A 25,494-nucleotide genomic window follows, 5' to 3' on the forward strand; every position below is an offset into this window, starting at 1 on the left:
TTTTACATGTTTGTTGGCTAGTTCTATAACTTCTTTAGATAAATGTCTATTCAAAGTGTTTGCCCTTCTACAGTTGGGTTGTTTGTCTTTTCATTCTCAGGTTGTAAGAGGTCTGTATATATTCTAGATAAAAGTTCCTTTTCAGATATAGGTTTTGAATTTTTTTCAATTTTGTAGGGGTCTTTTCACTTTCTTGATAATGCTTTTCAAAGCAGAAAATTTTAAATTTTGATGATATACAATTTGTGAATTTTTATTCTATTGCCTGAGCCTATGGTGTTATATCTAAGAATCCATTGCCAAATATGAGATCATGAAGATTTATCCTTGGTTTTCTTCTAAGAGTTCTATAGTTTTCTTTGTTTAGGTCTTTGATCCATTTCGAGTTTATTTTTGTATATGAAGTGAGGTAACAGACCAAATTCATTCTTTTGCATGTGACTATCCAGTTGTCCCAGCATGATTTATTGAAAAGAGTAATTTTCCCACAGAATGGTCTTGGAATCCTTCTCAAAATTTTGTTGATAATGGACATGTAGGTTGATTTCTGGACTCTAAATTCTATTTCATTGATCTATATGTTTAATCTTATGCCAGTATCTCAATGCCTTGATTATTATATCCTTGTGGTAAGTTTTGAAATTGGGAGTGTGAGTCCTACACCTTTCTTATTTTTTCAAGATTGTTTTCACTATTCTTGGGCCCTTGCAATTCCATACAAATTTTAAGTTCATCTTGTCAATTTCCATAAAGAAGCCAGGTAGGATGCTCATAGAGTATGTGATAAAGCTGTCAATCGATTTGGGGAATTATTGCCATCTTGACAATATTAAGTTTTCTGATCCATGAACATGGGATGCTTTTCTATTTGCTTAGGTATCCTTTTATTTATTTCAACAATATTTGCAATTTTCAGAGCATAAATTTTGCACTGCTTTTTAAAAAGTCTCTTTCTAACTATTCTGTTCTTTTTGTTGTTAATATAAATGAAGTTCTTAATTTCACTTTTCAATCTTTTTTTTTTTGCAATGTATAGAAATACAATTGATTTTGTATATTGACCTTGTATCCTTGAATGTTGCCAAACTTGTTTATTACTTCTAATAGGTTTTTAGTGGATTCCCTAGGATTTTCTGTATACAAGATCATGTTATCTGGTAATAGAAATAGTTTTAATTCTTCATTTCCTATATAGATACCTTTTATTTCTTTTTCTTCCTAATTGCCTTGGCTATAAACTCTAGTACAATGCTGAATAGAAGTGGTGAAAGAGGCATCCCTGTCTTGCTCATATCTCAGGGGAGAACATCCAGCCTTTCGCTATTAAGTACAGTGTTAGCTATGTTTTTTTGGTGGATTCCCTTTATCAGGTTGAGGAAATTCCCTTGTACTCTTAGTTGGTTGAAGTTTTTTCTTTAACACAAAAGAGTGTTGGATTTTCTGAAGTTCTTTTTGTGCATCTATTGAGATGATCATGTGTTTTTTTGTCTTTTGTTCTGTTAATGTGCGGTATTATACAGCCTTGCATTCCTGGAATAAACCCCATTGGTTACCCTGTATGCTTCTTTTTATGTCGCTGGATTGAGTTTGTTATTATTTTGTTGAGGATTTGTGCAAACATGTTCATAAGACATGTTTGTCAGCAGCTTTTTTTTTTTTCTGTGGTGCTTTTGTCTGGTTTAGTATCAGGATAATACTGGCTTTATAGAATTAGTTTGGAAGTATTCCTCCCTCTTCTATTTTTGGGAAGAGTTTGTGAAAAATTTTTCTTACTTCTTTTAAAAATATTTGATAGAATTCCTCATTTAAACCATCCAGACATAACTAACTCAATTTTCGTTTACTCGTTACAGGTCTATTCAGATTGTCTATTGTTTTTATTGGAGTCTCAATGGTTTCTAACATTATGTAAATTTCAAAAGTACATCATTATGTTTCAACTTGTTTATAACAGCATCATGTTCACCACCAAAAGTTTAGCTGCCATCTGTCACCATACACATGTGCCCCTTTACCCCTTTTGCCCTCCCCCTTCACCACTCCCCTCTGGCGACTACCACATATTGTCTATTTCTTTTTCAGTCAGATCGTGTAGTTTGTGTTTTTCTAGGAAATTTTCCATTTCATCTAAGTTTTCTGGGCATTCAATTGTTCATAGAATTTCTTCATAGTGCTTTTTATTTTTTAATGTCAGTAGTAGTGTCCCCTTTTTCTTTTCTGATGCTCTTAAGTTGATTCTTCTCTCTGTTTTCCTTGGTCAATCTACCTAAAGGTCTCTTTGAAGCATCAGCTTTTGGTTTCATTGATTTTCTCTATTGGTTTTTATTCTCTATTTCATTAGTTCCTCCTCTTGTCTTTATTATAGCCTTCATTCTGCTTGCTTTAGTTTTCATTCTTTCTTCCTTTTTCACTGCTGTAAGGTAGAAATTTAGGTTATTGACTTGAGATCTTAGTTCTTTTTAAATGTAGAAATTTGTATTCATTAATTTTCTCTGAGCACTGCATTTGCTACATCCAGTAAGTTTTGGTATAACATGTCTTCACTTTTATTTTTCCCAAAGCAATTTCTAATTGCCCTTTGACTTCTTCTTTGACCCATTGGTTATTTAGGAGTGTATTGTTTTATTTCCATGTATTTGTGAGTTTCCCAATTTTCTTTCTGTTATTTATTTCTCATTTCATTCCATTGTGGTTAGAAAACCATCATGTTTTATTCCTCTCCTGACTCCTTTTATTGAACAGCACAATTAATTAAGGTAGCAGACTATGGTCTGGTTTATCCAAAGAAACTCTAGTCCGATAGATAAAAGGTTAAGTGGTCAAGGAATTTAATCTTGTTCTTTCTGTCACTTCAAAGATGCAAAAGGGGTCATTGATCTCACTGCTATAGTGATGGCCCCTATGTGTGGACTTTCCCTTGCTTAGCCATTAGCTAGGAAGTCTGAGCAAAGATGATGGAGGAATTGGCTTATGGTTGAGAAGCTTGGTGTCTTTTACTCTTTTGATTGGTAAAGCAAATTATAATTGCTCAAGGTGAAATTTTCATTTTCATCATGCTTTCTTTTCTCTTTTTCCCTACAGCTCTCTTTCCATTTCTTCGCCCAGTTTATGAAGCATTAAATATCAGTGTGTTTCCAAAAAGTGTAACTGATTTTTTCATAAAATCTGTAAAAAGGATGAAAGAAAGTCGCCTCAAAAATAAAGAAACGGTAAAATATGGTGGTAGTTACACGAAGCTATTCACTTTTCATAATTTATTGAGCTGTACTCAGGATTTGTGCACTTCGGTGTATTTTTTTTTCTGGTGGGGAGATTTCTAGGTTTTAGGACAGGAGAGTTCTAATATTTTCAGGAAAATGAATAAGGTGGAGGATGGGGAGGGAGATAAAAAAATGAATCAGAGGGCAATGTTTAAAATTTAATAATATGCATGACAATTAGTATGTCACTGCATGAATATTGATGAGGTAAAAAATTTATCACTTCCTTTCAATAAATTATCAAAGGCTAAAAATTTCTGTTTAAAATTATTTATACTTAAATTACATTACAATTTTCCCAGATCTTATACTGGGAAAAAAAATCACTTTCATTCCAGGCCTCTTATTTTACGCATTCTTTAATGGAAGCCCCCATCAGGCTACCTGGTGGAGTATAGTCTATGTTATATTTGAGCCCCCTCATAGTGGACAGAAGTCTTCTCTGGGCATTGAGGCTGCAAGATGGCTAACCCAGCTTTGCCTTCATAAGGCCTGGAGTTCAACACAAGGATGTCTACAGGTCAAGGAGAAAGGGTTGGGTACCCCCAGGATGTTACTGAAGACCATGTAGTGTTCTGAGAGGGTGAAGCATTTGAAGATGCTGGCATAAAAGCTTTCAATAAACTCTGAAAATATCAGAGAATTAATCTATGTGGGCATTCATTTAAAATTAAGGCTGAAGAAAAACAGGATTGAAGTCAGGGCCTTTTTCTTGAGCAAGCAGGCATGACAGGAGCAGGCAACTCTTTGGCCAAGAAGCTGTGTTCAAAAGCCAGAAATGCTGAAGCAACATCCTGTTCCAGATTTTTAGCTGGATGTTTTTGTTTACCGGTGACTCAGGCAACACTAATCAGACTCCTGGACTTAAAGGGCCATATTTTCAGGAAAGAGGTTAAGCACTACATTCCTGATATATTTCTGACTTCACAAGTGTCTTTCTGTCATTGAAATGTCTCTTTCTGCTTCCAGAACCGAGTGGATTTTCTTCAGTTGATGATTAACTCCCAGAATTCCAAAGAAATGGACACCCATAAAGGTAACCAAAGAAGGCTTCAGAGGACCACTGACGGGGAAGTGCAGGGGGAGGGAGTGGTTCTGAAAACATGAAGGAAGTTTTCCAGACAAATGACTTTTTAAACCAAACTGAAGAAAGACACATGTTCAGACATTAATAGTAGCCAGAGACACTTTCTAGAAGCATGTAGGCAGAATTTTCTTCAACGCTTGGAGGGCAACCTTATACAAGTAGTTCATGCCCCAAAGTCAATCAGTGGTCTGTGGATCACCTACATCAGAATCTCTGGGGAGCTTGTTTCCTTGTCAATTATCAGGACTCATGCAGACTCACTGAATTATAACCTTTGCCTGGAATTTGCATCAAGGCTTCAGCACAGCTGATGCCCTTTGCCCCGGTGTTGGTGACCTTAACTTGGACTCTTGGTTGAAGTTGTGTTCACTAACTTAACCTATTGTTAAATTTTATTTTTCCCTTTTTAATTAATAAGTATCTTTTGGAGGAAGCCTTTGAGAACATGTTAACATTCTGTTCCTCTTCAAATTTCACTTAGTACTTTTATCAGTGTAGATGTTTTTTGACTGAAACCATTATTACTGCAATGGTTGTTAAATGATGCCTTTCTAATTCCATCCTTTTTTCTACATTTATGAGTTGATGTTCCCTTGTAAGGGGAGATTTTCATTCTCTCCTTTACATTTGTTTGTACATTTATATCAATATGATCTCATATATTGCTAATTTACTCTCTTACACCTCTTCCTTCCTTCCTTTCTTCCTTCCTCCCTTTCTTTCCTTCTTTCTTTCTTTCTTTTTTGGAAGACTGGCCCTGAGATAACATCTCTGCATGTCTTCCTGTATTTTGTATGTGAGAAACTTCCACGGCTTGGCCTGATGAACTGTGTGCAGGTCTGCACCCGGGATCCGAACCCGTGAACCCAGGGATGCTGAAGTGCGATGCACGAACTTAACCACTATGCCACTGGGGTGACTCTCCATCATTCTTGATTTTGATTCTCAAATTCTCTCAGGTTTGTCGTCTGGAAGCCCTTCCAATTGGGATCCTCTGTCCTTTCTTTTTTTGTCCTTTTTGTAAATTTTATTTTTTCAATTGATTTTATTTTTTAGACTACTTCTAGATTCACAGCGATATTGAGTGGATGGTACATAGATTTCCCGTTCAACCCCTGCTCCTTCCTCTATGATACAGTCTCTATACACCTTCTTCCACTATAAAAATCCCTCGCCAGAGTGGTACATTTCTAACGATGTATGAATCTATGTTGACACATTATTATCACCAGAAGCCCATAGGTTACATTAGGGTTCACTCTCAGTGTTGTGCTTTCTATGGTTTTTAAGAAACGTATAATGATGTATACCCATCACTATGGTATACAGATTATCCTGTGCCTTTTCACCTATCATTTTCTGACCACTGCCTTGCTTTCTGATGGAAGACATTTGAGGTTTCTCTTCTATTTCCTGTGACTAGCCCTGGAATCAACCATTTCTCCAAGGAACTCCACTTCCTTTTAGTGTAATGGTACTTAGATACCCAAATCGGGTGTCTAGGAGTGCTCATTGCTACTAGGGTTTCACTGCTTCTAGATCTTCTCAGTGGACAAAGCTAAGAACATCAAATATATTTACACAGAACTGATAAACATAAATATTTCTATATCCACCCATAACCAGTAATCTAAACATACTCTGCCTCCCTAAAACAGGACTTGATTTATAGTTTATTTCCATGACATGAATATTCCCATATAGTTAATTTAAAGCTACCAGTTGTTTGACAATCATCTCATATAATTTCTGAGTATTTAATAATTGGTACTAGAGTGCAAGTATGATCTGAGTCCAGCACACTGCTATAAATACATCTATATCTATGTCTACATTTAGTTCTATCTAGCTGTGTATTATCTATATATCTATCTATCTATCTGCCTATCTATCTGGTCCAATGCAACTCTCTGCAATGAAGAAAATACTATATATCTGCACTGTTCAATGCAGTAAACACTAGATACATATGGCTATTGAAACTTGACATGTGGCCAGTGTGAATGAAGAACTATATCTTAAGTTATATTTATATTTAAGTAGTCAAAATTTAAATTTAAATTTAAATAGACACATATGGCTACTATATAGGAGAGCACAGCTCTAAACTTTGAGTATCATGAGGTTCATGTTAACCGATGGAAAGTTTTTGGTAGTTGAATTTACTGACAACAGCATCACAGAAATCATCATTGGGAGATCAGAACTCTGTAGACCTTTTTTACAGTCATTTTGTAGAGTTTTAGTTGTAAAATACATGTTTGGGGAAGGTACCATGCTTATTTCAGTATTCTGGGTGTCTAAAGGTCCTAATCCAGTTCCAGTCAAATCGATTAGACCCTGACCATGCTTAGTTTCTTCCAGGAGAAGGTCAAAAGGGAAGACAACTTCGTATCTCAAGGACTATTTACTGAGCATAAAGTAGAGCCAAACAGAGCCCGGATGTGCTGAGGAAGATGACAGTCAGGCCATGATTGAATAAGTATTGTAGTTCCACACAATGGATCATATTTTTCTATGTCTTATGCTGGTTAATGCCGTCTATTGACACCATTTGTCTTCTGCTATTTTAATGCCATTGGTTAGACCATGGTCAATCATCACTCTTCTAGTGTTTTTTTTTTTCTGTCTCTGTAGCTTTGGTACATATCTTGGATCTTCCATTCAAAGACTTTACCCAGGTCTTCCATTACCTGATGCCTCTCATGGTGCTATCCATGCTTCTCAAGCTAGGTTGTACACACAAACCACCATACCTTATGAAAGTTCAGATTTTGATTTGCTAGTTCTAGGGTGGGCGTTGAATTTCTGCATTTTTAATGAGCTCCCAGATGTTGCTGATGCTGCTGTTCCATGGACCACACTGAGTAACAGGAGTTTATCTGTAGTCCAACATTATTCTCTTAAATTCCCTGAAACATGTTTAGAGGCAACATCCTTTAGTTTTCTCTACAATTAAGCCTTAGTATTGCAGACTCTCTTAAAAAAATTCAAACTATATTTTATCTAGAATAATTTAAATTTTTCCTGGGGGAGAATGCTACCCTACATTACTTGTAGCTAAAGTACTTTTAGGATTCTCCAAGGGACTTACTAATATCAGTGTATATGTTAGATAGAAATGGTATCTCTTGGAAATTACCCAGCTGTGTTGGTGGGAGTGTGGCATAACCAGGAGAAAAGACCAAAAACACTATAGACCCTTGAAAAACTGGATTAAGACCATTTTGGCCTTTTCTTGGTTGTGTTAGATAGACACCAGAGTGCAAACCATTCCCAGTTTGACTCAGAACTACTTTTCTGTTTTTTTCCCTAGTGGTTGGGGAGTTTCATTTGGATTTCTAATCATCTGAACTGTGATGTTTTATATTTACATAATTTACTTAAAATAACTTTCCTCTCCTTTTAGCTCTGTCTGATCTCGAGCTTGTAGCCCAATCTATTGTGTTTATTTTTGCTGGCTATGAGACTACGAGCACTTCTCTTTCCTTCCTTATGTATCTTTTGGCCACTCACCCTGATGTCCAGCAGAAGCTGCAGAAGGAGATTGATGTGACTTTCCCCAATAAGGTGAATGGATGTTACTTGGAGTGGGGGGGGGGGGGGGGGGGTGAACCCTTAGAAAAAAAGTTTTTTTCTCTCCCCCTAACTAAAAGAAATTTGAAAAAAGAGTGTGTCAATTCTTACACGTGTGCTCTTTAGGAAGTGTGTAAAGAGACAAAAAAAAAGGGGGGAGAGAAATCTAAGTAATGTATGCTACTCACATAAATATAAGATCTTTGAAAAAAGTGCAGGTCCTAGTGTTCCCACAATAATACCAAGTAAAAATCACAAAATCTCAGTGGCATCTAACAATCAGCATTTATTTGTCAAGTTTCTGGATAGTTATCTGTGTTGATGTTGGCTGGACTTGACTTGTTCTGGCTATTGTCTGATCTATGCTGGCCTTAGATAAGCTGGATAGGCTGACTCAGTTCTGCGTGTGCCCCACATAGTTCTCATACTCCAGAAAATTAGCCCGGACCTGTTCTTCTTAGGGCAATGGCAGAGTGCAAGAGGAAAAAGCACAATTATATGGGTACCTTTCAAAACCGTGCTTTCATAACAGTTCGCCAACATTCCATTGGTTCAAAGCAAGCTAGATGGCCACCCCAAGAGTCAGAATTGGAGGCCCCACAAAGTTAGATGGCAAAGGCCATGGACACAGGAAGGGGTGAATTGGGACTATTAGTGCAATCTACCACGATGGGTAAACTTTGCAGACTACGAGAAGCCTGGTATACAGGGAAGAGCACAGTGTAGGAAAAGGAAGACATGACTTTCCTGAGTGTGGTTTTGGACAAGTTTTATGATCTTTCTCAGTCATAGGTCCTTCAGATGTAAAGTAAGGATACAGTTTAGGGCTTACCAAAGTAGAGATTCTTTCTTTTATCTGCTTAAGCCCATATTGGGATTCTTTTCATTGCAATATAATGAAAAGTTCACTTAGAGACGGAGACGAGCTAAGCATTTTGTTCTCCCTTTTTTATAGTAATAATTACAAGGACAATAACAACACAAATAGCTAACATTTGCTTCTTAGTATACATGTCTCTTTTAAATGATTTCTATTTATAAATGAACTTAATATTCATAAAATGCTGTATTAGTCTGGATAGGCAATCTTATGCCTCACTAAGGGATTAGCCCTCAATATCAGTGGATTTACATAGCAAATGTTTACTTCTAACTCACATTTACATTTCCAACTGGACCCCAGTCGAGGATGGGAGTGGGAGTCTCTGCCCCACGTAGCGCTCAGAGATACAGGTTGTACATCTCTACCTTCTTATAGCTGGTTATATGGAACATGAGGCCTTCCTATTGGCGGAGGAATAAAGAAGTAGATTGTTGCTCACTGGCTTTTCAAATGTTTTTTCCCTGAACTGACATACATCACCTCAGCTCACAGCCCATTGGCAAATGTGATTTCCCCCAAGTTCAATGGGCTGGGAAATGTAGGGGATACATGAATGTTGGATAAGCAGTGATGTCTCTGCCACACCACCTTATGAAATGTCAGCTCTAATTATATCCATAGAAGATATCAGAAGACTGAACTACAGAGAAATGAAAGAACTTTCACATGCTAGTCATATAACCAATCATTTAATAAGGTGTCTGGCTCCTGAGCCAAACTCTTAACCTCTACAATATTCCATCTTCAATATAATACCAGGTGATAGCTCATATTGTCCGCACTGTCTTAAGATCTCTTCCCAAACTGAATTTCTTTATGATGAGAAGAGACCTGGCGGAAGTGGGGCTGAAGTGTGTTGTTTAGATTTTCAGAGTTTATAGTCAAATCCTGAAGGGCCAACCAGGAAACTGTTCAAATAACAGAGGGTAGGGCTGAGAGTAAAGTTCTTGTTACACCTTTTCCTAGAAATGAAATTGTGTGCCATGGTATCACCCATCTTAACCTTTTTTGGGTCATGTTTGGTTTAGAAAGGAACAGGTTTCTTCCCAAATTACTTATAGAGTTTTTATATAATAGAGCACATATCTTAAAATTTTATATATATAACCTAAAGAGTTAACAAGTAGTATTTTTCAACTAAAAAACCTTAAGTTCAATAGGGAATTGGCTTTTTTATACGTTCTCTTTCCTTGGTGCAGGTGTGTGGTCTCTCTTTTGAAAGAAAACAATGACTTGGGCATATTTCACTTAAGAGTAAATGTTATAGTCCATTAGTCACATTTGTTCACAAGAGAAAGAAGAAAAGCCAATCTGATAGACGTGCTAATGTGAGGGATTTCAGGCCTTGTATAGAGGATTGTCCTAATGGTCTTCCATAGTCAAAAATACTCCACACATCTCAATGGGCCACTGAACAGGTCAAAGGACATGTAGATATTAAAATGCCTAGGAATGCTAAGGTACTTTATCAAAATAAATTAATCTTTTGTGCACCTAACACTTTCAATAACACTGTAGAGCCTGCGTGGAAAGTTGATCCTAAATCTTACTTTATCAAAATCTGTTTCTTTTTTCCCAGGTACCTCCCACCTATGATGCCCTGCTACAGATGGACTATCTTGACATGGTGTTGAATGAATCTCTCAGATTATTCCCAGTTGCTGGTAGACTTCAGAGGATCTGTAAGAAAGATGTGGAACTCAATGGGGTGTTCATTCCCAAAAGGACACTGGTGACTGTGCCAACCTTTGTTCTTCACCGAGCCTCAGAGTTCTGGCCAGAGCCTGAAGAGTTTCGTCCTGAAAGGTACAGGGCCCCTGGAAAAGGGAACCCGCTCTGATTCAGTCTGGTTTCAGCATATTCTGACATCTTAGTATAGATGACAAATTTGTAATTGTACAATCATTTATTTGTACATCTTTTTATTTTAGGGAGGTTTTTTTATTACAAGAGTGGTTATTATTTGTTTTCAAAATTCTACAAACCATAGACTAGAAAAAAGAAAATTATAGCTGTCCACAGTCCCAATACCTTAAGATAGGCCTTGTTAATAAGGTGATGTATTTATGTATGGAATTTTTTTATGCATATATAAATTTTTTAAAATATGGAATGATATTATATTTTATTTTGTTTTGAACTGTTTACCTTATTTACCAGTAAACTATAACCATCTTATGTTACTCTATATATGTATATGTATTTACATAAATATATATATATATTTATGTATGATTGCATGCATTTGCCAGAATTTATTGAGGCACTATCTGATTTTGGGAACATAGGTTCATTTTTCCTTTACATTCTTCTGTGCTATTTGCTTCACCTCTCTGAATTTACCACCAACATTCCTACATTCCATATTTTTAAACATTCGCTGCCATTTCCTCTAGCATTCTTGTAAGTGTGCAGGTAATGACCAGAGAGGTCCTCATCTCTGATAGTTTAAGCAACCTCATCGAGGATGGAGGTAAGCACAGGTCCCTCAGTGCTGTTTGTGGCTGCGGTCCTGTGCCGACTCCCTTCTACTCTTACTATTGGTTGACAATTCCAAAGCAAAATGTCTGCTCTCTAGATGTCTGAGACATCCTCCTTGGAGGGGTCTTGAGGATGCTTTTCTGGGAATTCAGAACCAAGATCCGACTTTGGGCACAGCTTGAACTCTGGAAAGCATTAATGCTTTCCCACTTATTTTATTGTGAGCAAAATTTGAAACAAAATTTCTAGGGCTTTGGCTTGGATCTAAACTTTTATTAGCCCCTGAGGATAAGCTCCCTAATGGCAGGGACTTTTCTTGTTGGCCATGGTGTCCCTAGTGCTGGCATAGTGTCTACATGTACTACTCATTGAAAGAAGAAGTCAGAGTTGGCCAAATCTTCTGTTTCTGGACCAGAGGACCTCTGCGGTTCCTCCAAGCTCAGCAGTTCCCCCTCCTAAACTTCTTGACCATAAAACCACTAACTGTACTTCTCTTTGATTCATTTACTCATCAAATAGACGGAGAGTGCTTGTTGCTTGTCAGGGACTGGGTCAGGCAGTGAGAAATACAAACGTTAAAAAATGCCTAACATGAGGAATTTTGACAAATACACAAGTGTATGTGTATTTGACATATATACAAGCATATCCCATAGACATAAGTCTATGGAATACTTTTAATGCATCTATATGTGACCACTACCTGTCCAACATCCATAAGCCCATGTCAGCTGCCTCATTCAGACGCCACTGCTATCTTTTTCCTAATTCCCATATTATTTTAAGACATACCATGTATAACTATCCCATCATGTTCTCCAAAATATAAGGACTCTTTAAAAAGTACATGCAACAATACCATTATCACTTTCCCCAAATCCACAATATTTCTTTTTCTTTTTTGTGAAGTTGGATTTTATTTTTTATTTATTCATTTATTTACTGTATTGTGGTAACATTGGTTCACAACATTACATAAATTTCAGATGTACATCACTATATTTCAATTTCTGTGTAGATTACATCATGTTTGCCACCCAAAGACTAAGTACAATCCATCATCACACCTGTGCCTAATCACCCTTTTTGCCCTCGTCCCTCCTCCCTTCCCCTTTTGTAAGCACCAATCCAATCTCTGTTTCTATGTGATTGTTTGTTGTTTTTATCTTCTGCTTATGAGTGAGATCATATGCTATTTGGTTTTCTCCCTCTGACTTATTTTGCTCAGCATGATACCCTCAAGGTCCATCCATGTTGTCGCAAATGGCTAGATTTCATCTTTTCTTATGGCTGAGTAGTGTTCCTTTATGTATATTTACAACATCTTCTTTATCCATTTGTCTCTTGATGGACACTTAGGTTGCTTCCAAGTCTTGGCTATTGTGAATAATGCTGTAATGAACATAGGGGTGCATGTATCTTACACATTCATGTTTTCATGTTCTTTGGATAAATACCCAGCAGTGGAATAGCTGGATCGTATGGCAGTTCTATTCTTAGTTCTTTGAGGAATCTCCATACTGTTTTCCATAGTGGCTGCCCAGTCTGGACTCCCACCAGCAGTGTATGAGAGTTTCCTTCTCTCCACATCCTCTCTAACACTTATTGTTTCCTGTCTGGTTAATTATTGCCATTCTGACTGGAGTGAGGTGGTATCTCACTATAGTTTTGATTTTCCTTTCCCTGGTAGTTAATGATGAACATCTTTCCATGTGCCTGTTGGCCATGTATATATCTTCTTTGGAGAAATGTCTGTTCAGATGTTTTTGCCAATTTTTAATTGGGTTGTTGGGTTATTTTTGTTGAGATGTATGATTTCTTTATAGATTTTAGGGATTAACCCCTTATCAGATATATGGTTTGTAAATATCTTCTCCCAATTGTTAGGTTGTCTTTTCTTTTTTTTCATGGTTTCCTTTGCTGTGCAGAAGCTTTTTAGTTTGATGTAGTCCCATTTGTTTGTTTTTTCTACTGTTTCCCTGACCCAGTCAGACCCAGTATCCTGGTAAGGCTGATGTTGAAGAGCATGCTGCTTATGTTTTTGTCTAGAAGTTTAATAGTTACAGGTCTTACATTCAAGTCTTTAATCCATTGTGAGTTCATTTTTGTGCAAGGTGTAAGATAATGGTCTATTTCCATTCCTTTGTATGTGGCTGTCCAGTTTTCCTAAAACCATGTATTGAAGAGATTTTCCATTCTCTATTGTGTGTTTTGGCTCCCTTGTCAAAAATTAATTGTCCATATACGTGTTGGTTTATTTATGGGTTCTCAGTTCCATTCCATTGATATGCGTCTCTGTTTTTGTGCCAGTACCATGCTGTTTTTGGTACTATAGTTTTGTAGTGTATTTTGCAATCAGGCAGTGTAATACCTCCAGCTTAGTTCTTTTTTCTCAGGATTCCTTTGGCTGTTCAGGCTCTTTTGTTCTTCCATATAAATTTTAGGATTCTTTGTTCTATTTCTGTGAAAAATGTTGGAACATTGATTGGGATTGCATTGAATCTGTAGATTGCTGTAGGAATTATGGTCGTTTTAACTATGGTAATTCTTCCAGACAAAGAGCACAGAGTATCTTTCCATTTCTTTGTTTCTTCTTCTATTTCTGTCAACAATGTTTTATAATTTTCAGTGTACAGACCTTTTACCTGCTTGGTTAAGTTTATTCCTTGATATTTTCTTCTTTTTGTTGCAGTTGTAAACCCAATTGTATTTCTAATTTCTTTTTCTGTTACTTCATTGTTGCTGTGTAGAAATCCAACCTATTTTTGTATGTTGATTTTGTATCCTGCAACTTTGCCATTCAATTTTTATTTCTAAAAGTTTTTTTGTGGATTCTTTAGGATTTTCTATGTATAATATCATGCAATCTGTAAATAGTGATGGTTTCACTTCTTCCTTTCCTATTTGGATCCCTTTTCTTTTTCTCGCCTTATTGCTTTGGCTAAGACATCTAATACTATGTTAAATAAGAGTGGTGAAAGTGGGCATTCTTGTCTGGTTCCTAGTCTTAGAAGGATAGCTTTCTGTTTTTCTCCATTGAGAATTATATTAGCTGTGGGTTTGTCATATACGGCCTGTATGATGTTCAGCTACTTTCTTTCCATCAGATTTTATTCACCGTTTTTTCATGAATGGATGCTGTACCTTGTCACATGCTTTCCCTGCATCTATTGAGATGATCATTTTATTTTTATTCTTCATTTTGTTAATGTGGTGTATCACATTGATTGATTTGCAAATGTTGAACCATCCCTGTATCCCTGTAATAAATCCCATATGATCAGGGTGTATGATCTTTTTAATGTACTGTCATATTCAATTTTCTGGTATTTTGTTGAGGATGTTTGCATTGATGTTCATCAGTGATATTGACTTGTAATTTCATCTTTGGGTTGTCCTTGTCTGGTTTTAGTATCAAGGTAGTGTTGACTTTGTAGAAGCAGTTAGGAACCTTCCCCACCTCTTCAATTTTTTGGAAGAATTTTAGAAGGATAGGTATTAAGTCTTCTTTGAATGTTTTGTAGAATTCACCAGGGAAAGCATCTGGTCCTTGACTTTTATTTTTTGGGAGGTTTTTGATTACTGTTTCAATCTCCTTACTGGTGATTGTTCTATTAAAATTGTCTATTTTTTCTTGACTCAGTCTTGAAGGTTGTATGATTCTAAGAATTTATCCATTTCTTCTAGATTATCCAGTTTGTTGGTGTATAGCTTTTCACAGTGTTCTCTTATAATCTTTTGTATTTCTGCAGTATCTATTTTAATTTCTCCTCTTTAATTTTTGATTTTATTTATTAGATACTTCCCTCTTTTTCTCTTGGTGAGTCTAGCTATAGGTTTGTCAATTTAGTTTATTTTTTTTCAAAGAACCAGATCTTTTCCCTTGATTTTTCTTTTGTTCTTTTAGTCTCTGGTTCATTTAATTCTGCTCTCCTTCTACTGATTTTGGGCTTTGTTTGTTCTTCTTCTTCCAGTTCCTTTAGGTGCAATGTTAGATCGTTTGTTGAGGTAGGCCTGTATTGCTATAGACTTCCCTTTTACAACCACTTTTGCTGCTTCTCATAAGTTTTGGAATGCCATATTTTCATATTCATTTATCTCCAGATATTTTTTATTTGTCCTTTGATTTCTTCATTGATCCAATCATTATTTAGCAGCATTTTGTTTAATCCCTAAGTATTTATCTCTTTTCTGATTTCTTCCTGTAGTTGACTTCCTGTTTCATACTATTGTGGTCAGAAAAGATACTTGGTCTTATTTCAGTCGTCCTAAATTTAAAGAGACTTGTTTTGTGGCCTAGTATGCAATCAATCCTGGAGAATGTTCCATGTGCATTAAAAAAGAATGTGTATTCTGCAGTTTTGGGATGGAATGTTCTGTATATATCTGTGTAGTCCATCTGGTCTAATGTGTTATTTAAGACCAATGTTTCCCTATTGATCTTCTGTTTGTATGATCTGTCCATTGATGTAAGTGGAGTGTTAAAGTCCCCTGCTATTAATACATTACTGTCTATTTCTCCTTTTATGTCTGTTAATAATTGCTTTTATATATTTAGGTACTCCTATGTTGGGTGCATAGATATTAACAAGTGTTATATCCTCTTGTTGGGTTTTATCATTATGTAGTACCCTTCTTTGCCTCTTGTTACAGTTTTTGCTTTAAAGTGTATTCTGTCTAAGTATTGCTACCCCAGCTTTCTTTTCTTTGCCATTTGCGTGGAGTATATTTTTCCATCCCTTCACTTTCAGTTTGTGTGTGCTGTTAGGCCTGAAGTGTATCTCTTGTATGCAGCACATACATGGGTCTTGTTGTTCTATCCATTAAGCCACCTTATGCCTTTTGATTGGAAATCTAGTCCATTGACATTTACAGTAGCTGTTGATAAGTATGTACTTATTTCCATTTTGTTACCTTTTTTCCTGAGTGTTCTAGTTCTTCTCTATTCCTTTCTTCTTCTCTTGCTTTCTTCCCTTGTGGCTTGATGGCTTTCTTTAGTATTATGTTTAGGTTCCTTTCTCTTAATTTTTGTGTATTTATTATAGGCATCTGGTTTGTGATTACCATGAGGTTCACATACAACAACCTATGTATATAGCAATCTGTATTAAGTTGATGGTCTCTTTAGTTTGCACCTCTTGCCAAAAGCCCTAGTCTTTTACTCCCCTCATCCCACTTTTTATGTTTTTCATATCATATCTAACTTTTTTTTATGTGTGTGTCCATTACCCTCTTACCATGGAAATAGGTAATATTTGTACTTTTGTCTTTGATCTTCATATTAGGTTCATAGTTTGTTGATCTGCTACCTTTACCGTATTTTTGCCTTTACCAGTGAATTTATTGCTTTTTTTGATAATTCTTCTTATTCCTATTTGTGATCTTCTCTTTCCCACTTAAATAAGTATCTTTAGCATTTCTTGTAAAACTGATTTCTTGGTGATAACTCCTTTAATTTTTGCTTGTCTGGGAAACTCTTTATCTCTCCTTCCATTCTGAATGGTAACCTTTTGGGGTATCATATTCTTGGCCATAAGTTTTTTCCTTTCAGCACTTTATATATATCATGCCACTCCCTTCTACCCTGTCAGGCTTCTTCTGAGAAGTCAGCTGATAGCCTTATGGGTTTTCTTTCGTATGTCACTTGTGCCTTTCTCTTGTAGCTTTTAGGATTGTGTCTTTGTCTTTAATTCCTCACATTTTAATTATGATGTTTCTTGGTGTGGACCTCTTTGGTTGTGTCTTGTTTGGTGTTCTCTGTGCTTCTTGTACCTAGATGTCTGTTTCCTTCCTTAGGTTAGGAAATTTTTCAGCTATTATTTCTGCAAATAGATTCTCTGTTCCTTTGTCTCTCTCTCTCTTCTCCTTTTGAGACACCTATTATATGAATGTGAGCTCGCTTAATGTTGTAGCAGAGGTCCCTTACATTGTTCTTGTTCTTTTTAATACTCTTTTCTTTTATCTGTTCAGCTTTGGGGATTTTCTCTAGTCTTCCAGCCAGCTCGTTGTTCCATTCTTCTGTATCATCTACTCTGTTTTCGAGTCCCTCTGGTGATTTTCTCATTTCCAGTATTGTATTCTTCATTTATGACTGGTTCTTTTTTACATATTCCAGTTCTTTGTTGACGTTCTCACTGAGTTCATCCAACCTTCTCCAAAGATCAGTGAGCATTCTTATGACTTTTTGTTTGAACTCTTTGTCAGTTAGATTATTTATTTCTATTTCATTTAGTTCTTTTCCTGGGGTTTTGTGCTGTCCCCTTACTTGAAACATATTCCCTTGCTTCCTCATTTTGCCTCTTTCTCTGTGACTATGTAGTTTTGTGTCACCTATGTATTAGGTGAGTCAGTTACGTCTCCTGACCTTGGAGAGGTCTCCTTATGTAAGAGAAGCCTTATGAAGCCCAGCAGAGTGCTTCCCTCTAGCCACCAGTTCCAAATGTTCCAGGAGTGACACTTGTGTGGCCTATGTGTATCCTTCTGCTGTGGCAAGGTTGCTCTTATTGCAGATGCCCAGTGAGGCTAGGCTGTCCCCCAGGCTGGCTGGTTGTAATGCTCAGCTGCCTGTGGCTGCTATGGTCTCTGCAGTCATTTTATCAGGCAAGGGGAGACCCAGCACAGTTGCCTACAAGGTCTAATAGCACATTTCTGTTGCGGTTTTTCTGCTAAGTGAGTAGACCCCCAGTGTGGCTGGTTGCAAGGCTCAAGGGCTTACAATTGTGTAGACACCTGGCCTGCAAGGCTATTGTCAGCTCTCTTAGGACTGCAGCTGATTCGGGCTGGCCCCAGCCACATAGAACCCAATTGTTTCAGGCTTTGGAAGGTGCATCTGATCCCTATGTGGCTGTTTGAGAAATACAAATGTTCTGCAGCTGACTAGCCCCACTTCCCACAGGGCCACACACAACATCAGCACAGTCCTGTCCTGTGCACACAACCTGACCTCCTGAAGCAGAACCAGTTCCCACACTGCAGAGGCCCCACACACTCCACCTGTTCCTTATGCATGCCCCACCCCACAGAGGCAGATGCACTTGCCTGCCTGCAGATTATCCAGGCACCCAGTCAATGCAGGCCCACAAGTTGCCCAAAGGCTTGCTGTTGGATGTGGCCAGTGCCTTGTGTATGATGTTTGCCCTGGTGGAGTTGGATTAAATCAGTACTCTAGTAGGTGGAGGAGACCCTGGGCTAACAGGCCAATGGCGTTTTCCAGCATTTGTGTCAGCACATCTGTACTAGGCTGCAATGATGGCTGCTGCCAATGTGTCAGTCCCTGGAGAGGTCTCACCTTCCACCAAGATGCACTGAGAGCCTACTGGGGGGTCTCTTTTCACAAAAGGACTGTGTACCTTTCTTCCTGCTGATTTTAGGTTGTTCTCCAAAATGGGTGAATTTGTCTGTGGGCCCTTTAAGAGGTGGCCTTTTTTTCCTATGTCTTATAGCTTTTCTGGGGGTATTCCCTGTTGTTGTTAAGAGCCAGCAAAGCTAGATATTATGAGACTCGTCTTGATTGTGCTGAGTCTAATAGATGCTTATAGCAGTAACTCTCCCCTGCTCAGGTCCCCCACTCCTCCAGGGAAGGCTGCATACCTTAGGATTGCTCCCAGCAGGCCATGATGCCCCACAGCTTGCAAATGTGGATTTTTTTCTCTGCATAAGGCATTTATGCCTCTTCAACCGCAGTCATGACTGTCCCTTGTTGTGAGGGTTCTATTTAACCAGTTTTCAGTTCTCTCTCAGGGCTAATTGTTCCAAGAATAGTTGTAAATTTGTTGTGTTTGTGGGATGAGGTGAGTTCAGAGTCTGCCTATGCCACCATCTTGACACCTCTACCACAAGTTTTCTTAATGTAGTCACATATTGAGGAATCAAATGAAATAAAAATAGGTCTAACCTTCAAGGAGTTTATGGCTTAGTGGAACAGAAAGATAAAGAAATCAGTGATTATACTATAGTAAAGTAGCATCATATGCCCATGTAAGTCTTCTGAAATGAGCTACTCTATGAGGAAGAAGGGAGAGAGAGAGAGAGGGAAGGGAGGAGAGAGGGAGGGGAAGGAAAATAAGGGAAGAGAAGGGAAAATAACATTGTAAATAATGGGAGGCATTTCTCCTTCTTCCTTCCTGCATGTGCACATGACCAACATAAGTGACTGGAGGCAGAGACTTACTTTTCCTTGAATCACTCTCATCTCTTTTTGTGAACATCTCACCACCCTGAATGTAGTTTTCCTGTTTAAAGATAAATTTTCTTTTAAATGACATTCATCTCATCTCCTCAACAAGACTGAAAGCTACTATAGGGAAGAGGAATAGAAATGGTCTGTAACTTACAGTTCTTACAAAAAATATCCATAGCTGCATGTCAATGACTAGCCCACAACAGTATCCTGTGTACTACTGATTGAGGAGGCTAAGTGAGAATTCCAAACCTGTAGCTTTTGTGGTTTTTATGTTTCAATAACTTGCTTTCATCTACTTTTGTGGATCCAGGTTCAGTAAGGAGAACAAGGACAGCATAAATCCTTATATATACCTGCCTTTTGGAACCGGACCCCGAAACTGCATTGGCATGAGATTTGCTCTGATGAACATGAAACTTGCTGTCGTCAGAGTGCTGCAGAACTTCTCCTTCAAACCTTGTAAAGAAACAGAGGTTGGACAGTCAAGTTTCTTCACAAATAACGTTTTATTGGGAGGGGTTTTTTTTTTATGTCAAGGGGTCTGTGTGTGTGTGTGTGTGTGTGTGTGCATGTGTGTGTATTCTATCCAAAGGTAAATTTATTCTATTAGCTGAAGAATCTATTTGGAGCCATCTGTGACCTTTAAGGCGCTTAGCTCTGTATTGCTAAGTCTGTGACTTTATAAGATCCAACTATAAAGATCATCTGGAGCCAATGCAGTTAGTGTGACAGGATTATGCCCAGTCCTTTGGACTTGAGTAAAATTTTAAATTTGGTTTCAAGTCCACTGGAAGGAAGGGAAAACCTTGTGCAGTTATTAAGTGCAGCGATCACCATGTCATGACTGCTGAAGGATGGTCTTCTCCGCCAAAACTTACAGAAGATTCATGACAGCAGTTCTCTACTGCTGTCTGTATAAGGAAATCACCACGGATCTTTAAAACTCCTGATGCTTAAGAAATCTCAGACTTTAAAATAATTCACCTAGAGTGTGGCTTAAAAGCACTCCTATTGTACCTTATGTGCAGGCAAGGTTGAGAATCACTAATTTAAATAATTTCTGCCAGATGTGAAAGACTCGCACAGTCTAGGTCCTTCCTACCTATTTGACCTCATATTCCAGGAGCCCTGCTCTAGTAAAACTGGGTGCCTTTTACATCCTAGTAATAATTCCATGAATGTTCTTCTCACTCTCCTCCTCATTCTGTTCTCATCCTTCAAGTCTTAGATGAATCCCAAAGCCCCTCTATGGGGCCTTCCCATCTAGTCCAGAGCCCATTCTTTCCTCTGCTCTATCAGTTATTGCAGGCTGGTATCATTGGTCAGATCGCCTAACTTAATACTTTGTTATTCAACCATCCAGTTTGGTTTGTATGTTTTCTTTGTGTCTATGAATGTCTTTAACTCCTGCACCTCATTTATTCCCATCATAAACTTCCATCGGTGTCTTGTAGTCATTCAGCAAATGGTTAAGGAATAATTTGAAGTTTATTTAGAGCTGTTGGATACAAATTTTGAAAAATTTTAACTATAAAATTTTAACAAATGACATTTTTGTATGTGCGTGTTGTGTGTATGTGTCTGCAGGGGAGAAGTATGCATACCATATATAATCATAAAATAACAAGGTTTTAAATTTATAGAAAGATACGGAATATCTCTTCTGAATACAGAAGAACTTTAGCCTTTGATTCCTAACAAATCAGGCCCTATAATAAGGTTTATTTCTAGGACTCATGCACGTAATGTGCAGCTCCTCCCCTTAAGTAGGCTCCCTGCAGGGGAGAGGATAGAGATGGATCCCATCTTATTTATGATTTTAGGGTAGCTGTGTGGCAATGCTGTAAGTATGACAAAAGAGATTCCATAAAGAGAGAAAGCAGATCTCTGGCACACCTGGGATGGTACAGACACTCCCTGTGAACTCCTAGTCACCCACAGGCTGGCACTTCTTACTCTCTATGATACTTTGCTTACGCTTCAGTCAACTGAGTCCCAAAGCCGATTCTGCTGCTGGCCTCCCCAACACTTAAGGAGTGACTGGGTGAGAAAGGGGCGAAAACTATCAGTGAAAGTACTGTATTTCAGAAGTTCACCATTTGCACTCTTCAAGTGATCCAAGAGATGTTGGAGAGCAGGAATAATATTCTAAAGAACCTTTCCAGTCATGAAACTGGATGGCTTCCACTGGGAGAGGTGACTGAATTCTAGAAGTTGAGGATGAAGCAATATAATTAAAATGTGTAATAACACTCTGGATCACCTGATAAGTCCATCATAGACAAAGTTAATTCTATATGGCTTTTCAAAAAAGTTTCCTATAATCCATAAGAATCTGGTTTTAATTGTAGAAGTTCATACTTTTTACTTAAAATTTAAATCAAAAAGGAATACAAGCCAACATGAATTTGTCTCCATCCTGGTCCAGAATGGGTGCTCCATAGATATTTTCTTGAATAAATGGATGGATGGATGAATGCTTTTGCTATTTGGTCTTGATGCAACTTACAGACTAAATATAAAGAATTAAAGTTATGTGATGTTAAAAGTAGTTTATATGTTTGTAAAACATTGTCGTTCTTTATGTGTCTTGTCTACTTTGTTCTGTTATTGGCAGTGCTTCCTCAATCAGTTCTCATATGCTTGTTTAACTGTTGCAGATACCCATAAAATTAGGCACTGAAGCAATTGTGAAACCACAAAAGCCCATTGTTCTAAAAGTTAAGCCCAGAGATGGGACCGTGACTGGAGGCTGACTTTCCCTAAGGACTTCCACTGTTCTTCAAGGAAGCTGTATCCCAGAACACCAGAGATCTTAATTTACTTTGTGAATACAATTCAGAATGAAGGTGGGCTTAACCTACTGCATGTGATGGATGCCTGAGGATTCTTACGTTTATTGATTTTCCAAGTGTCTATGTAGAGTATTACATGTTATGTGATATGAAGCAGGGGACAAGTGAGTGCCGGGTATGTGAACTCAGCTTGTCTGGTTCTTGCAGGATGATCTCCATCCTCCCACACTTAGTACTATCTACTTCTGCTGAACACTGATCGAGAATAAAATTTCTCAACAATTTTATCAACAATTTTTAATGAACACAATGATTAGTGTGGTGACTGTAGTAGAGACATTTATATCACACATTCATTTTGAATATTTTATAAAATATTATATTGAGCAAATCAATAAACTTCTCCTTACAAAAGTACTTTTTGATGCCTTCTTGCACGTTAGGGGAAATCTATAGAACTGAATCAGTGAGAGTCAGTGACTAAACGTTTTTAACCATCACAATGACTGAGTGGGTGGGCACTTTTCAGAGCTTTCATTTGATATATTAAGACAGGTGAGAGTTAATCTACTGTGACTTTGCCTGTTTCTTAGAAAGTGTATTCATACTTTAGTGCTCCCATTTTTGGAGTGCGTATTTTTTGTAATACTCAAATGAGGCACTCATTATTATAATATTAGCTTTGATTTAGTTTTCATCTCATCTCCCCTGACGTTTCTGAAAGGTAGGAAAGATGTTTTATTATATGTGTTTATACTCCTTCCTCAGCTCCCAACTGTCTTAATACAATGGAGATCAAATTAAAAAAAAATGATTGATTGATCATTGGTTGGGCAGACAGGCTACAAATTTCATCAGTTTTGTTTGGTTTCAGAAGCTACATAAGTTTTTCCTTTTCCTTTTCTGCCACTTCCCTTTAATTTCCATCCCTTCCCTCTTTCTTTCCTGGATAATTCTGTCCTAAAGCCAATATGTGGGGAACAGCAAGGTGGGCAGCCATATTCTTATGGGCATGAAGAGAAGGGAGTCACAATGGCTCCATGTCTGAGACAAAGTAGGATAGTGAGAGTGTCCACATGAAGGGGCAGCCTGTGTTGGGTTTGGGAGCCCAACAAAGGTGAGAAGGGGTTCCATGTAGAAGAGTGGCCTGGGTAGAGCAACCAGAGCCTAAACTGGTGTGCAGAAGCCTAGTAGGATGAGGAGGGCATCAGTGAGTAGAAAGGGATTGATCACATAAAGGGGGATTGATCAAATAAGTCAATATATTAAGGATGATGGGAGCCAGGTTTCAAACTGTTGGGAAGGAAGTCACTGATAAGGAGAGAAAATGCAATGAACCCTGTGGAGTCATAGATTTGAACTTAATGTATCAGTGTAAATTCATTCTTTCTATATAGTAGATGGTTGATAGATCGATAGATGTGTGGCTGTGTTGTGTATGTAGATATAAAAACACATGATCTCTACTTGTCTCCACTGTTAGAGCTTAGAAGCAATGACATCCTAACAGAAATAAGCATACCTAGTGCCCAGATCTTGGTTTAAACATGCCATTTTCCACTAAAAGGAGCCATGGCTCCTTGGAGAAATGGCTGACTCCAGGGCTGGGACTGGGAAAGTACAAGATGAACCTGGAACATCTTGTTGTACTAGAAAGCAAGAGAATGCTAAACAGGGAGGGGGCATGTCAACAGGACACAGAAGCCAGCCTGTGGGGCTTCTAATGACCAAATCAGGAACAATTCGACCATCATAATAGAAAGACGGTAAGACATGATGACCCATTGAATAAACTAAAAAACTAAGTAAAGAAATAAAACATATATATATATATATATGGATAAATTGCAGTTTGATGAGTATATTTACACAGTTTCAAAGTGCTGTTGCTCCAAATTCCAGTTAATTACAAGGGAAAACGATAGCTTCACAGTGGAGAAACCTGGTGGACACCCCCTTAACCAAATGATAAGAGAGAGCATCACCAGAAACAGGATAAATTGACTGCATCACCTGATGGCTCACAGTAAGAAGACCTCAGTGTTACCTCTGTAATAGTCCTACCAAGGAGACAAACCTGAAATAAATCCTGAAACAGTCATGGAAACCCAAACTGAGGAATATCTACTCCTGGTTTCTCATTGATGTGTAATCTTCAAAAGAGTTACGGTTGTGAAAGCTGAAGACTGATGAAATGTTCCAGATCGAAGGGAGTATAGAGAGGTGACACTAACAACAAGTGGGCTGGGCCCTTCTGCTGTACAGGACATTATTGGGACAACTGGGAGGATTCGATGGGGTCAGAGGATTAGATGGCAGTAACGTAGTGGCATTAACTTCTTGACTTGGATGGTCATATTGAGGTAAAATAGGGAAATATCCTTGTTTGTAGAAACTACAGGGTTTATGGAGTATCAGGTCAGCAATTTACACTGAGATGGTTCAGAAAAATAGTTCTTGGAACAGACTCTTCTGTAAGTGTTTCATCGTTTGCTGGGAAAGAGCCACAACAATACTTTTTGGCTTACACAGCTCTCTCCCTCTCACCTTAGTATTACTTGTGTTATTTTAATGTAAGTAGAGTGCACCACACAGTGATTGAGAAATGGGGGGCTCCGAAGCTGGAGCTCTTGGGTTTTGAATCCAAGCTCAGTCCAGGGCTGAGTCTGGACCAAGCAGTGGTTTTTGGAAAATGCTTGCAACTTCCAGGTGAAGTGGCTTTAGTTTGGCCAATGGTGATTCTCTAGAGAATGGGGAAGCTGTGAGGTAGCAACAGCCAGCACTCCCAGCAACTGTGGATGGGTACGCAGCCTAGTCAAAGGGATCTGGTGCCTTCCAACACTACATACGCTTACAAGTAAAACCTTGAACACGTTACTAATACCTTTGTACCTTAGGACTTAGTGCCTCAGAGTCCCTATCTGCCAAATATGGGGATAACAAAGCACCTATATCAAGTGATGATGGAATCAGACGATGTGTGTGAAGTATTTAGGACACAGATCACTGAGCATGATGTGAACACTTAATAAATATCAGCTATTGTTTCATCAAAATATCCTCGGTCCTCAGGAAACCAATATTGGTTTTGAAATTTGGGCTCCAGCATTATCAACTCCAGCTTCATCAACTATTTTAGAAAATAAATACACACATCTCTCACTGAGGTTTAAGTATGAAATCATTGGTTTCAGAGCTGATGCTGTTCAATAAGTTCCCTAAGAACAACA

The 25,494-nt window shown here is 37.9% G+C and overlaps 1 protein-coding gene across 2 annotated transcripts in view; it reads left to right on the forward strand.

Annotated features, from left to right (window-relative positions):
• Window positions 1-22,672, forward strand: part of LOC124242226 (cytochrome P450 3A12-like) — a 36,797-nt gene extending 14,125 nt beyond the window's left edge. For both annotated transcript variants that reach the window (XM_046667031.1, XM_046667032.1), the window contains 6 exons: window positions 3,082-3,209; window positions 4,230-4,296; window positions 7,757-7,917; window positions 10,386-10,612; window positions 19,780-19,942; window positions 22,130-22,672. In XM_046667031.1, coding sequence (XP_046522987.1) covers window positions 3,082-3,209; window positions 4,230-4,296; window positions 7,757-7,917; window positions 10,386-10,612; window positions 19,780-19,942; window positions 22,130-22,225 — 842 coding nt within the window. In that variant the 3' untranslated portion in view covers window positions 22,226-22,672. The remainder of the gene's footprint in view (window positions 1-3,081; window positions 3,210-4,229; window positions 4,297-7,756; window positions 7,918-10,385; window positions 10,613-19,779; window positions 19,943-22,129) is intronic.
• Window positions 22,673-25,494: the final 2,822 nt, after the last annotated feature.

The sequence above is a fragment of the Equus quagga genome, chromosome 7 (genome assembly GCF_021613505.1).
Source record: "Equus quagga isolate Etosha38 chromosome 7, UCLA_HA_Equagga_1.0, whole genome shotgun sequence".
Classification (NCBI taxonomy): domain Eukaryota; kingdom Metazoa; phylum Chordata; class Mammalia; order Perissodactyla; family Equidae; genus Equus; species Equus quagga.